Here is a 13,737-nt window from a genome sequence, read left to right on the forward strand (position 1 = left end):
TATAATTGTCACAGCAGCATGACGGTTTCTTAGGCAGTGCCGCCTGAGGGCTTGAAGATCACGCGCATTCAACAGTGGTTTCCGACCTTTCCCTTTACGCACTGAGATGTCTCTGAATTCTCTGAATCTTTTCACAATATTATGTACTGTAGATGTTGAAAGAGCTAAATTCTCTGCAATCTTGCATTGAGAAATGTTCCTTTTGAACTGACTAACAATTCTGTCACGAATTTTGGCACAAAGGGGTGAGCCACGACCCATCCTTGCTTGCAAAACCAGAGCCTTTGATGGGCGCTACTTTTATACCCAGTCATGATACCTCACCTGCTACCAATTAGCCTGCTTAATGTGGAGTCTTCCAAACCGGTGTTACTTGAATATTCTATGCACTTTTCAATCTTACTTTAACTCTGTCCCAACTTTTGTTGAGTGTGTTGCAGCCATCAAATTCTAAATTTGTGTATGTTTACAAAATACAATTAAGTTGGTCAGTAAAACTATTGAAAATCTTTTCTTTGTACTTTTGTCAGTTAAATAAAGGTTCACGTGAATTAACATATCACAGATTTTTGTTTTTATTGCATTTTGGAAAATATCCCAACTTTTCTGGAAATGGGGTTTGTATTTAAAACAGCACCCTTTTTCCTTCTGCCTACAATACAATCAGAATTTTGTTGCTTATGGACCTTGCATCTTCAGGAGCATTACTGTTGAGAAAAAAATTCCCATCAGAACCCATCTCCATAACATGGCATTCAAAGTGGGGAAGAAAGGGTTTGTGTTATGGAAAATTACATTACGGACAGTTTTCTAGGAATGCAGTCCTTCTGAAATGCGGGGGTACACACTATGTAAAAGATAGTGACTGATGTGAACAGTATTGTTGTACTCATATGGTTTACTTAATTGCACTTACAGCACCAGGCAAAGTTGCTGATAAAGTCATCATTGAAAACACGAGGGATTCTACCTTTGTATTTATGGAAGGTTCCGAGGATGCTTATGTTGGATATATGACAATTCGGGTAAGTTCTGTGAAATCGGTGGGCTTGAAATAATTTGATAATCGGACCTAACTGACTATGGACAAAATTTTTAAATATGCACTTCTTCATTCTAGTTTAATCCTGATGATAAATCAGCACAGCACCATAATGCACACCACTGTTTGGAGATCACGGTGAATTGTAGTCCAATAATAGATCACTGCATAATTCGCAGTACTTGTACAGGTCAGTATCAATTTTTCCCTGTCTTAATTTATTTGAAAACATGCTGAATTATTTTACCACTAGCATTTTATGTATGGTTAGTATTTTTAAGAAGCTAACATCGGACTTGGAATTTACACAATGTCATGTATTATACAGTTTTGATGTAACATAAACTGTCAAAACAGATTTAATTTTATTTTCACCATGTGTGTTGTTAACATTAGATAAGTCAGTGGATATTAATATGTCAATAAATTATGAATAAATTAATAAAACTGAAATCAAATCTGAAATGAAAACACTCAGCTGGTCAAACAATTGTGCAAAAAGAAACAGCAGTTAAGGTTCCAGGTCAAAATGATGAATACGTCTGTTTGCCCATTTATAACTTTTTTTTTCTTACTTTTGTCCTCCTCTGCTTTTGTCTTTTCCCTCTTTGTTCCTGATTCCATTCACCAACACTATGTGCTGTTTTGTCTGCTTTTTCATTCCATTCAGGGATATTCTCTCCTCCTTCTCCTTCCCTCCTCTTAATAAAACGGGTACGTTTACACTCTTTCTCAGTTCCTATAAAGGACCTGAAACGTTAACTATTTCTCTTTACGCAAATGCGGCCTGATCTGCTGAGTGTTTCCAGTACTGTCACAAACAAGAGAAAATCTGCAGATGCTGGAAATCCAAGCAACACACAAAATGCTGCAGGAACTCAGCAGGCCAGACAGCAACCCGATGAAGAGTCTTGGCCTGAAATGTCAACTCTACTCTTTTCCATGGATGCTGCCTGGCCTGCTGAGTTCCTCCAGCATTTTGTGTTACCAGTACTGTCACTGTTTAAATTTTAAATAACATGTCTTGCTAGTTTCATGTTCTTGGGGTAAGTATGGAGAAAAATCTAAGTTTCTTTATCATTTCCATAGTGTTCCACTACTCTCTTCTGTCTTGTCCTTTTCCTATACATTGTAGAAGAATGGAAATGGGCAAAAGACTCTTTCTCAATTTTTGATTCTTGCATTTGTGACTCTGCACTGGTAAAACTAAAAGTTTTTGAAACTTGTCTGTTATTACACAAAATATCTTGGCAAAAAATGAAGCAGTAACGAAGCCAAATATGTTGTACGTTTCCCCAGCCTGTTTCTTCTCCACCACCACTCACCCGGCCTATTTTAGTTCTCCCTTGTTTTCATTTTTTTTTGGCTCTGATCCATTTTCTGCAAGGTCCATTAAAACATGAGCTGAAAAAATAGTGCAAGTGATCTATTCATGACAATTCAATCCAGAATATTGTTTATGAAACCCCTTTTTACTGTGCATCTCTGGAAATGTGACTCATTAGCCATGAAGTTGGGGTGTCTCGCCCACCCAAACCCTGGTTTGTGTGAATGTTGTGTGATTTACTGCCCTGAGCAATCGCCCATCAGCAAGAAGTAACAGATTGTACACTGCATACAATTATAAAGAAGTATGTTTAAGAATGTTAACTTGAGCAAACAGTTATAAAAGAAAAGAAAGTTTTTAAAAAAAGTGTATTATACTTAAACAGTGCGTGGTGGAGCTCAAATCTTCCAGAAGTTGTTGTTTTCAATGTACACAATGTACCAACTCCTATTCACCACTTCCTGGTAAAAGTTCCCCTCTTGGGCTCCATTTGATTGCATGTTCCCGCTGGATTGAATCCGACTGCCTGTTTTCTCGAGCTCCTCCTCTCTCCATCTCCCGCAGAAAAAGAACTCAACCCACCACTGCTCCCCCAGCATTCTCTAGAACCTTCTCCCAGTTCCACTCTCCTGATTGGATGGCACACATTCCTAGCATCCCTTATTATTAACTGTAACCCAGACACTCCCAGCAGAACACACTACTTCTACAGAAAGACCATCGCGTGAAATATCTGATAACATTAGCAGTAAAACCTTTACCAGGATGTTGCATTTGTATGCGTTTTACCCTCTTACTCATTTTCTCCCCTGTGCCCAATCTCCACCCCCGTTACACTTTTGATCGTGTGCGTTGCGGGTGTAGGGGTCAGGGTGTAGTGTCGGTAGGCCAAGAAAGCAAATTGGAGTTATAGAATCACACACAAAGTGCTGGTGGAACGCAGCAGGCCAAGCAGCATCTATAGGAAGAAGTACAGTTGACGTTTCGGGTCAAGACCCTTCGTCAGGACTTCTAGATCTTGTTACCTATGTTTTTGCTCCCTAGTCATGTGTATAATTGTAGCTGTTAGTTTATTGGTGTACTTTAAATATATGGATTTAGAACAGAAGAAATAGGAGCAGGAGTAGGCCATCTGGCCCATCAAGCCTGCTCCGTCCATCATTCAATAAGAAAATTGTTTCATCTCAATAAGAGTTACTTCAAAATTTGTTTGCTTCGTTTGCTTTCAGAAACATACTTCTGGTTCCTCACAGATCTTTAAAATTGATAACTGGATCATTTGTAGCAATGAAATTATTTAAACAGATTATTTTCCATCACAAAGGCCACTTCCATTCCTGTAACGTCACTTATCCCTTCCTCAGCTTACCCCATCTGCCACTGAAACTTTCATCTGCACACATTTGAGTCATTGAGTATATTTCCAGTAAGATGGCGTAGCATTCAGATGTATTGGCTTCTACAGGGTCAACAAAGGTGGTGTTGTCTTTTTAAATGTATTTTTTATGATATCAAGACTGTGCTGGACATTTAAGAACTTAAAAGTATTTCAGATCTACCCCATCAGCAAATTTCTCGTAGGTGGAGAAACTGAAGGAGCTGGACAGTGCAGATGATGCTGTTGTCTGTATCGGAGAGTCAGAGTTGGTGTGCAAAGGAGGTGTGCATTCTTAACAGCGAATGATAGTTTTAGTCTTTCTTTTATCATCTCAAGACCCCTTTGGACATTGTTAACGTGGAATGCTTCACGTCCGATTCACTGATTTATAGGTGAATGGTGGGGGAGCTGGGGAGCTGAGTTGCCTCGGTTGTAGTGGTGACTATGCCCAAGGTGTGGTGTGGTTTGCAGCCACCCAGGAGAAAGGTGGCGGAGTCAGTGTGCTCCACTGGACTGCAGGAGGCGGTGTCGTGTGGCGTTCATGTTTGAGTTGGTGCTGTCCTCTAGTGTTTGCTTAGCAGAAGACAAGATGTATTGTGTTCTACTGCAGACTGCTGCAAAATTCATGGACTCAGGGTCTTGGATTTTTTTTGTATGACTGTATTTTACTGCTGTCTTATACAGTATGTGCTATATGTGCCTTGTGCTGTTTATGACTTTACTATGTTTTGCATCTTGGCCTTGGAGTAACACTGTTTAATTTGGCTGTATTCATGGGTCTTTATGTATGGTTGAATGACAATTAAACTCTAGCATTTATTTATCAATGATAAATGATTGTTTTAATAAAAGATCCTGGTCATTATCCCCCTCATTTCATGAATTTAAACATGCTCTATCCACCCAACTTATTTATTGACTCTTTCAATACTAACTCATTTTGATTTTAGGTATCCCCAAGCCTCATTTTTTAAAAACTCTTGTTCTGTAGTTTAAATTCCTTTATGAGCTTGCTCTTCCTTCATTCATGCCCACCCAATAGCCTTATCTCCACCTGTCAAGGAGATTAATTCTCCCAACTTAAATTTTCCCTTCACCCATGCTCACTTGGAGCCACACACAATTGAATTGAATTCACTTTATTACTTTCTTGCTTCATATACATGAGTAAAAATCTTTACATCTCTGTCTAAATGGGCAATGTGCAATTTATAGTAATTTATAATAAATAGTATGTACAACAGGATAATCAATGTAACATAGAAATACAATTATATCAACACGAATTAATTAGTCTGATGGCCTGGTGGAAGAAACTGTGCTGGAGCCTGTTGGTCCTGGCTTTTATGCTGCGGTACCATTGCTCAGATGGTAGCAGTTGCAACAATTTGTGGTTGGGGTGACTCAGATCCCCATTGATCCTTCAGGCCCTTTTTACACACTTGTCTTTGTAAATGTCCTGAATAGTGGGAAGTTCACATCTACAAATGTGCGGGTTGTCTGCACCACTCTTTGCAGAGCCCTGCAATTTGGGGAAGTACAGTTCCCATACCAGGTAGTGATGCAGCCAGTCAGGAAGCTCTCAGTTGTGCCCTGTAGAAAGTCCTTAGGCTTTGGGGGCCCATACCAAACTTCTTCAACCGTCTGAGGTGAAAGAGGTGCTGTTGTGCTTACTTCACCACACAGCTGGTATGTACAGACCATGTGGGATCCGCGGTGATGTTTATGCCAAGGATTTTAAAGCAGTTCACCCTCTCAACCCCAGACCCATTGATGTCAATAGGGGTTAGCCTGTCTCCGTTCCTCCTGTAGTCCACAACCTGCTCCTTTGTTTTTGCGACATTGAAGGAGAGGTTGTTCTCTTGACACCAGTGTGTCAGGGTGATGACTTCTTCTTCTTCTCTGTACATTATTATTTGAGATTAAGCCAATCAGTGTAGTATTGTCAGCAGATTTAATTAGCGGGTTGGAGCTGTGGGCGGCGACATAGTCATGGGTATACAGAGAGTAAAGGAGGCGGCTTAGGACACAGCCCTGAAGGGCACCTGTGTTGAGGGTCGGAGGGGCAGAGGTGAGGGAGCCCACTCTTACCAGCTGCCGGCGATTTGGCAGGAAGTCCAGGATCCAGCTACACAAGGCAGGGTGAAGCCTATAGGTTTATGTCCCACTCCCTATTGATCATTTCAATCCACTTCTGTGGTCTAGCTTTTAATGCCATCTGATAGCTCCTTGTTTAATATCTCCTTCTGTATCAAGCTTTAAAATCTATTTGGATGTTTTGGATGTCAAAGAAATATAAATGCAAGTTGTCTTCTACAAAATATTTCTGGACTTTTGAAAAGACAGAATCAAATGGTGTACATTAACCTAATTTTGAATTTTATCATGTGACTAAAGTTAGTTTTCACTCCCAGACATACATTGTTAATGAAATGATTTAAAAAATGATTTATTATTGTTACAGTTGGCTCTGCTGTGTGTGTCAGTGGCCAGGGAGCATCTCCAACAATCAAGCACTGCAATATTAGTGACTGTGAAAATGTTGGGTTGTATATAACAGATCATGCACAGGTATGTTAGTACATAATGAAGGTAACTTTTTATTAAACTGCTTTGTTTCCTGTCCATAGCTCAGTGTAATCTTTTTTAATTTCATAGGGAATTTATGAGGACAATGAAATTTCAAACAATGCTCTTGCTGGAATCTGGGTAAAAAACCATGGGAATCCTATCATCAGGAGAAACCAAATTCACCATGGGCGTGATGTTGGGGTCTTCACATTTGATCATGGCATGGTAACTCTTAATACTTTCAATAAGAATTTGATAGCTGATGAATGGATTAATTACTGAATTAGTCAACAGAGTGGGCTGGGATGTAACAATTCATCATAATTTGTACTAGAAGAATTTGCTCTCATTTGTTACTATTGATGTTGACCACAGTCAATTAGGTTTCCTCATAGTAATGTGCCTTTTAGAAATTCAATTTTGTGCAATCCAACTAGAAATTGTATACTGAAACTTCACAAACTTGCAAGTTCTTATGCTACTGCAGCCAAGATGTTTCAGCTCCTAGATGAATTTCTGGCACATTACTTTTAGAAGTTGTGATTTTGTTACTGGAAAAAAAAAGTTATTGTCATTTGTCAATGGGATAGCGGTCAAGATATTAGAAGCTGATTATTTATCTTCAGAAAAACAAGGCTGTTACTGACATGATCTTGTTAAAACTAAGTAAGCTCTGTCAATAGTGAATGAAGTCTTGTCTAGATTGCTTTTATTCTTGTGCTTGCTCAACAAGATGACTTTGGCATTTTTCAATACTGCAATGTCCTGTGAACTTTTTTTTACAGCAAGTAATGTCAGGGCTTGAATTTCTTTGCTATCTTTGAGGGACTGTACAATGGTGGAAATGGTAGAGAAACTGCCTAATGAATCTCAGGGTAGTATATGATGACATGTATGTACTTTGATAGTAAATTTACTTTGAACTTTGATCTTTAACAGCTCCAGTGATTCTTGTTCAATCCTGACTTCAAGTGTTGATAGTGTAGAATTTGCATCTTTTCCCTGTGTTTTCTTGGGTTTTCTCCCACACCATGAAGACATGAATATGTGGGTTAATTGGCCACTACATGCCGTCCTTGGTGTATAGGTGAATAGGTAGTATATCGGGGTAATGTTGGGGGTGTGGGGGGGGGGTAAAATCAGAAGTAGTGTACATGATTTTGCCAGTTTCTTTGCTGTGTAGCTCTATGGTTCTGTTGTCAAAAGCTAGATATGATTTCAAAGAACTGTCTTCTGTTCTTTATTCTGTCAGTTTACAACTTCTTTTAAGCTTAACTAGTATTGATTAGTTATTCCATATATACTCACTGGAAGAAATTAAACATCAATTCCTTCAGAATCCCCTGAGGTGATCATAAGTTTGTTTAATTAGTGATATTAATGCTGTTTTTATTTCATTGGAATGATTCACACTTTATTTTGGATGGGTAAAATAATTTTTCAGAAATAAGTGTTATTGAGCATGATGCTTAGGGTATTACTGTTTAGTTATTTCTGGAGTAGTGCGGAGCCTGACCTATATATAAAAAAAATAGCTTTTATAGATCTTCAAGATCTCCAATTATGCCTTTAAGATGTATAGTCTTTCAACATTTCCCATGAATTTTCCTACTTGCACAATCATGACCAATTTTTTAAGCTGCTGCTAGATTGGCATGTACCTACCTGGAAAAAAAATCACCTTTCTGTTACGGTTGTACCTTGAACATACTTATAACTACCTTGTTCAATTTCACTGGTCTCTTGATTCACAATGAACATGTTTGTTATTAACAGAATACTTGACAAACTACAGTTCTTGAAGATTGCAAGTTCCTGAATTAAACTAAATTATGATCAATGTGCTAACTACTGCTCTGTGTTTACATTTTGAATGAATGAAAAGTTGTAACATGAAGATAGTTTTACTTGAAACTGTTTTTTTCATTTGCAAAGTTTATTTTAAAGTGCATTTCCTAAGGTTGCACTGATTTTTTTAATCATATTTCTCATAGTTTTCCAATTTTCAGTTTACATAAATCAAAAGATTTATTTGTTAAGTGATTGTCAAAATTTTGACAGTTTTGAAACAAGTCATTGACTGACTCACTATGTAGATTTCTCAGCCACAGCCAATCCTTTTGCATTGTTGTGTCCAGATAATGGACAGAATGTAGAAAAGTGCATTTTTTGTGCTGTTTTTGCTGCCATGTCCGATGATTCAAGGGCATAGCCTTAGAGTAAAGGGATGGATGTTCCTTTAAAACTGAGATAAGGAAGAATTTTTTTCAGTAAGTGTGGAGTGAATCTATGGAATTCATTTCCATGGAGAGCTGTGGAAGCAATGTTCTCTGTTATATTTAAGGGACAGGTACTTAACTGGTAACGGATTTGAAGTTTATCTGCAGAAGGCAGGAAATTGGGGTTGAGGAAAAAAATTAGCCATGATTGAATGGCGAGCAGACATGACAGGTCGAATGGCCTAATTTTACTCCTATAACTTATGGTTTTATGATGTAATTATTAATTTGCCAATAATCCAAATTTTATTTTCTGAATACATTTTCATAGACTTTGACTCTTGTGGTTCAAATTCTCAAGGTACAACATCGTGCTTTGCTATTAAGATTTGCATAAGACTATATTGAACCAGCATTCATGAAGTAAATTTCACATTGGTTGATATTTGTGATCTGAACATTGAAAGAAGAAGTGCTATATGGAGACCAATTGTAACATACTCTGTTTATTTTACCAATGTTTATCTTTTTTTAAAATGCCCAGTTACATAGTTTCAGAACCCAATGACTGTCCAAAATTGCATTTCTTTTTATCTGTCCTTTTGTTTTAAACTTTGCTAAGCCAATTTGCTTCACTAATGTTAAATTAGGAGAGCGATATGATGATTTTGTAGAAATTAAATAACTTGAAGAAAAATATCAAATTTTGCCAGCATTTAGTTTTTGGAAATTTTATACAAAAGGTGCACTAACCTAACAAAAATAATGTCATCTAAATTAATTTTATTCAACTGTTCCTTCCTTCTAAAAGCATATTTTGACAGCATCCTTTATAAATTTCAAAGTTTCAAAGTAAATTGTTTTAGTAAAATATGTAAACCATATACAACATTGGGATAACATTGATTTGCAATAGCTTTCCAGTGGAGGCGCTCTGTAAATGCAGTTTTGGCTTGTATGAGATTTTTACTCCAGTGAACATATGCAGTGTATAATTTTAAAAGAAATTAGTATTGTTGTCATGCCATATTATTATAATAGAGTTGGTTTGCTTGTTATTTTTCAGAGTTTTGGAAACTGAACTAGCATTAGTTGATAGCATTGTTAGCCAAGAAGCCTTGTCTGCTTCATTGAATTGAAGGCTTTGCCAAATGTTTTCATCCATGAAGCAGCTTAATAAAATTCTGTTGTATGTGGTTTTTGCTGAATGGATGTGTGGTGTACTGGTTGCTTTTGAAAACAGTTAGTTAATGTGTATTTAAAAACGCAAACATGAGGAAATCTGCAGTTGCTGGAATTTCAAGCAACACACATAAAAATTGCTGGTGAACACAGCAGGCCAGGCAGCATCTATAGGAAGAAGTACAGTCGATGTTTCGGGCCGAGACCCTTCGTCAGGACTAACTGAAGAAAGAGATAGTAAGAGATTTGAGAGGGGTAAGGGGAAATCCAAAATGATAGGAGAAGACAGGAGGGGGAGGGATGAAGCTAAGAGCTGGACAGTTGATTGGCAAAAGGGATATGAGAGGATCATGGGGTGGGAGGCCTAGGGAGAAAGAAAGGGGGAAGGGGGAACTCCAGAGGATGGGCAAGGCATGAACATTGATTTCACTTCCGTTAATGCCCCACCTCCCCTTCGTACCCCATCCGTTATTTATTTATTTGTTTGTTTGTTTGTTTATTATTATATTTTTTTTCTCTCTTTTTCTCCCTCTGTCCCTCTCACTATACTCCTTGCCCATCTTCTGGGATTCCCCCCTCCCCCTTTCTTTCTCCCTGGGCCTCCCGTCCCATGATCCTCTCATATCCCTTTTGCCAATCAACTTTCCAGCTCTTAGCTTCAGCCCTCCCCTTCCTGTCTTCCCCTATCATTTTGGATCTCCCCCTCCCCCTCCCACTTTCAAATCTCTTACTATCTCTTCTTTCAGTTAGTCCTGACGAAAGGTCTCGGCCCGAAACGTCAACTGTACCTCTTCCTATAGATGCTGCCTGGCCTGCTGCGTTCACCAGCAATTTTTATGTGAGTTACTGTGTATTCCAGTTCTCCAAACGAGATAAGAAACAATAGATATCAGTCTTATTGTCAATTCAGGCTTTTTCTCTCTCTGCCAAAATTGTAACTGGTTTATGGGCACCATAATTCCTGGGGGTAAATGAAAAGTATGAAAAAAAGTTTTTAAAAAAACTGTGCATGCACCTTTTTTTAAAACTTTTTTGTACTTTTTATTCCCCCAGATTTAAACAGGCTGGTACAGCAACTGCAGTGCAGGTAAGAGGACTTAAAGACTAATTTAGTTTACATCTGGAAGAAATATGGATAGGTTGAGGATTCCTGTGCTGCCTGGCATCATGGAACTTTCTCTTTGAATGTTCTTGACACAGAACATGATTCAGTACCAGAAGGGCAAGTCAAACGTCTGGGAATAATTACTAAAAGTGACTTGGACTCAGAATGCATTTAGAGGATTTTTGTTCAATCAAGTTCAATAGGGTTGAACAAGTCAGTGGAATTTAGTTATATAAGAAAGTGCAATAATTTGAGATGACATAGTTGAAATACAGTTGTAAGTTTGGAAGAATTGTTGTATTGGTTCAATATTTTCACAATATGTAATAGAAACCCATGCTTGCATACTGTTCATACAAATCAAATCATTACACAGTGCGCTGAGGTAGTAATATAAGGTAAAAAATAACAAAATGCAGAATAAAGTATAATAGCTACAACAAAAGTACGGGCAGGTAGACAATAAGGTGCAAGATCATAATGAGGCAGAATGTGAAGTTAAGAGTCCATCTTTTTGTTTAGGGTAGTGGTTCTCAACAGGGGCATATGGCCCTCCAGGGGGACATGCTGGATTTTGTAAGTACCGCACATAAAAAGCAAGAAACTGGGGAACATCGGAGTTTCTGAATGGACCATGATAAGTTCACTGTTTTAGTGAAATATTAATAAAATATATAAATGAAAAATAAATTAATATATGTAATTTAATTGGAACCCTGAATGAAATGGAAAATAATGCTAGATGAAACAAATAAAGCATAAATATTGACTGTATATTAGAATACTTAATAGAGTGGTCCAAAAAAATTTGCAGCTGACAGAGACTATAGAGTGTGGGGTCCACAGAGGTAATTAAAAGTTACAAGTAGGCCATGAGCAGAAAAAGTTTGAGAACTGCTGTTCTAGGGAACTATTCAATAGTGTTGTAACAGCAGGGCAAAAGGTGTCCTTGAGCTTGTGTGGTATGTGCTTTTGTATTTTCTGTCCAATGGAGAGAGGCAAAGAGAATGTTATGAGTGGCCTTTGATTATGCAGGCTGCCTCTCTGAAGGACTAAGTTTAAACAGAATCTACGGTGGGGATGCTGGTTTTGGTGATGTGCTGAACTGTTTCCACAGCTCTGCAGTTTTTTGCATTCACATGCAAAGCAATTGCCTTACCAAGCCATGATGAATTCAGATGGGATGCCTTTTATGATGCCAAATGTCTTCAGTCTGTTGAGGATGTAGAGGTATTGGTGAGCTTCCTTTGCTGTGGTGTTTTGTCTGTTGGGCCAGCACAGGTTATTGCTGATGTTCACTCCCTGGAACTGAAGCTGTCAACATCCTCATCTCAATGATGTGGATGTAGACAAGAGCATATACACTGCCCCCACCCCACACCCCACACCCCACACCCCACAACTTCCTGGAGTCAATGACCAGCTCTTTTGTTTTTCTGACATTGAGGGAAGGTTGTCATGTTAGTTTTTATTCCCAATCAGCAAACCTTGTAGATGGAGTTAGAGCAGAGTTAGAGCAGAATCTGGCCATGCAGTCATGATTTATTGATGGTTAGTAGCAATTAAGTATGTCCAAAGTCACCTTAATATTATTAGAAGAGGACTGAGAACTAGAAATTTTAAGACCCTGCATTGTGGAATGGAAATATTATAGGCTAATATGAAATTCTAGATGAGGTTGGCAATTAAAAGTAAATGGAAGAAGGCTTGTAGAAGGCTGGCATGTTCCAAATGCACATTTGCTGTATTTATGCATATTATGTATTTGAAGATGGCATCGAGAAATCAAAATTTAAAGTGATAAAGCATTTCTGGGTGTGAATTTGGAGTTAGACACTCCTGGGAATAGTAGCCATACAGGATTTGGTTCTGGGTCGAACAAGAAAAATTCAAATTACATGTTAACTGTTGCAGGTGAGATGATACAGATGTAATTATGGGTAAAATTCCTATTATTCAGGTGGGAAAAAGCTGAGTGGGTGACGGCTGGCTTTGTTGTGGTTATAACAGTAAGAGTAATGTTATGTAAAGTTGACAGTCAGTACTAATGTAACAGATAGTGATCCTGAGATGCAGTCTGTGAAAATAGCAATTTATGAATTTTGTGTTGGCAAACAGAAGGTGAGGGAATGCTGTTCAGTGCTTCAAGTGAGACTTTGTTAAACTTGATTTTTGTTTTAATAAGTGCTATGATTGTCCTTCTATGTATCATGCCAACCAGAGGAAAACGTATTGTTCTCTAAGTTCAATGTACGTGTTGATTTGGAGCTTGCTTTATGTCGATGAAGCAGAAGTTGAATTTAATTTTAATATTTTTTTATTCCTTCTGCATTGGACAACATAGTTTGGATTTAATTATTTACCATTTTAATCAAGAGTTAAGAGGTTGAAGTTGATTGCGAACAACATCAGTGATTGTGTGCAGGGTACACAGCTTTGTGGCCTTTGTGAGCTCACATTGGTGGAGTGGAAATTTACTAGTTCTTTTAATGCAACTTAAAGAAAATGGACAAACGTGCACCTTGATGTAAGCAGTACCTTGGAGGGACATGAAATATCAAGTCCCTTTCTATTTTTTGGAACCACGGTACATATGACAATAGTAAACTAATTTACCAATTTAGCTAAAGAAGGAAGAAGGCATTTTAGGCAAGGCAGTGGATGTTGTCTACATGGACTTTAGAAGACCTTTGACAAGATCCCACATGGGAGGTTGGTCAGGAAGGTTTAATTGCTTGGCAATCAAGATTAGGCAGTAAATTGAATTAGACATTGGCTTCGTGGAAGAAGCCAGGGAGTGGTTGTAAATGGTTTCCTCTTTGACTGGAGGCCTGTGATTAGTGGTGTGTCACTGGGATTAGTGTTGGGTCCATTGTTGTTTGTCGTCAACAATACTGCCGAAAAGTCTTAGGC

General features: G+C 38.1%; 1 protein-coding gene across 1 annotated transcript in view; it reads left to right on the plus strand.

Annotated features, from left to right (window-relative positions):
• LOC134350439 (F-box only protein 11) overlaps nucleotides 1–13,737 on the plus strand; it is a 146,415-nt gene that overhangs the window by 97,093 nt on the left and 35,585 nt on the right. Inside the window, exons 8-11 of the mRNA XM_063055635.1 lie at nucleotides 919–1,025; nucleotides 1,121–1,232; nucleotides 6,212–6,318; nucleotides 6,406–6,543. Of these exons, the coding sequence (XP_062911705.1) occupies nucleotides 919–1,025; nucleotides 1,121–1,232; nucleotides 6,212–6,318; nucleotides 6,406–6,543 (464 nt within the window). The remainder of the gene's footprint in view (nucleotides 1–918; nucleotides 1,026–1,120; nucleotides 1,233–6,211; nucleotides 6,319–6,405; nucleotides 6,544–13,737) is intronic.

Source organism: Mobula hypostoma, chromosome 8, assembly GCF_963921235.1.
Source record: "Mobula hypostoma chromosome 8, sMobHyp1.1, whole genome shotgun sequence".
In the NCBI taxonomy this organism is placed as follows: Eukaryota; Metazoa; Chordata; class Chondrichthyes; order Myliobatiformes; family Myliobatidae; genus Mobula; species Mobula hypostoma.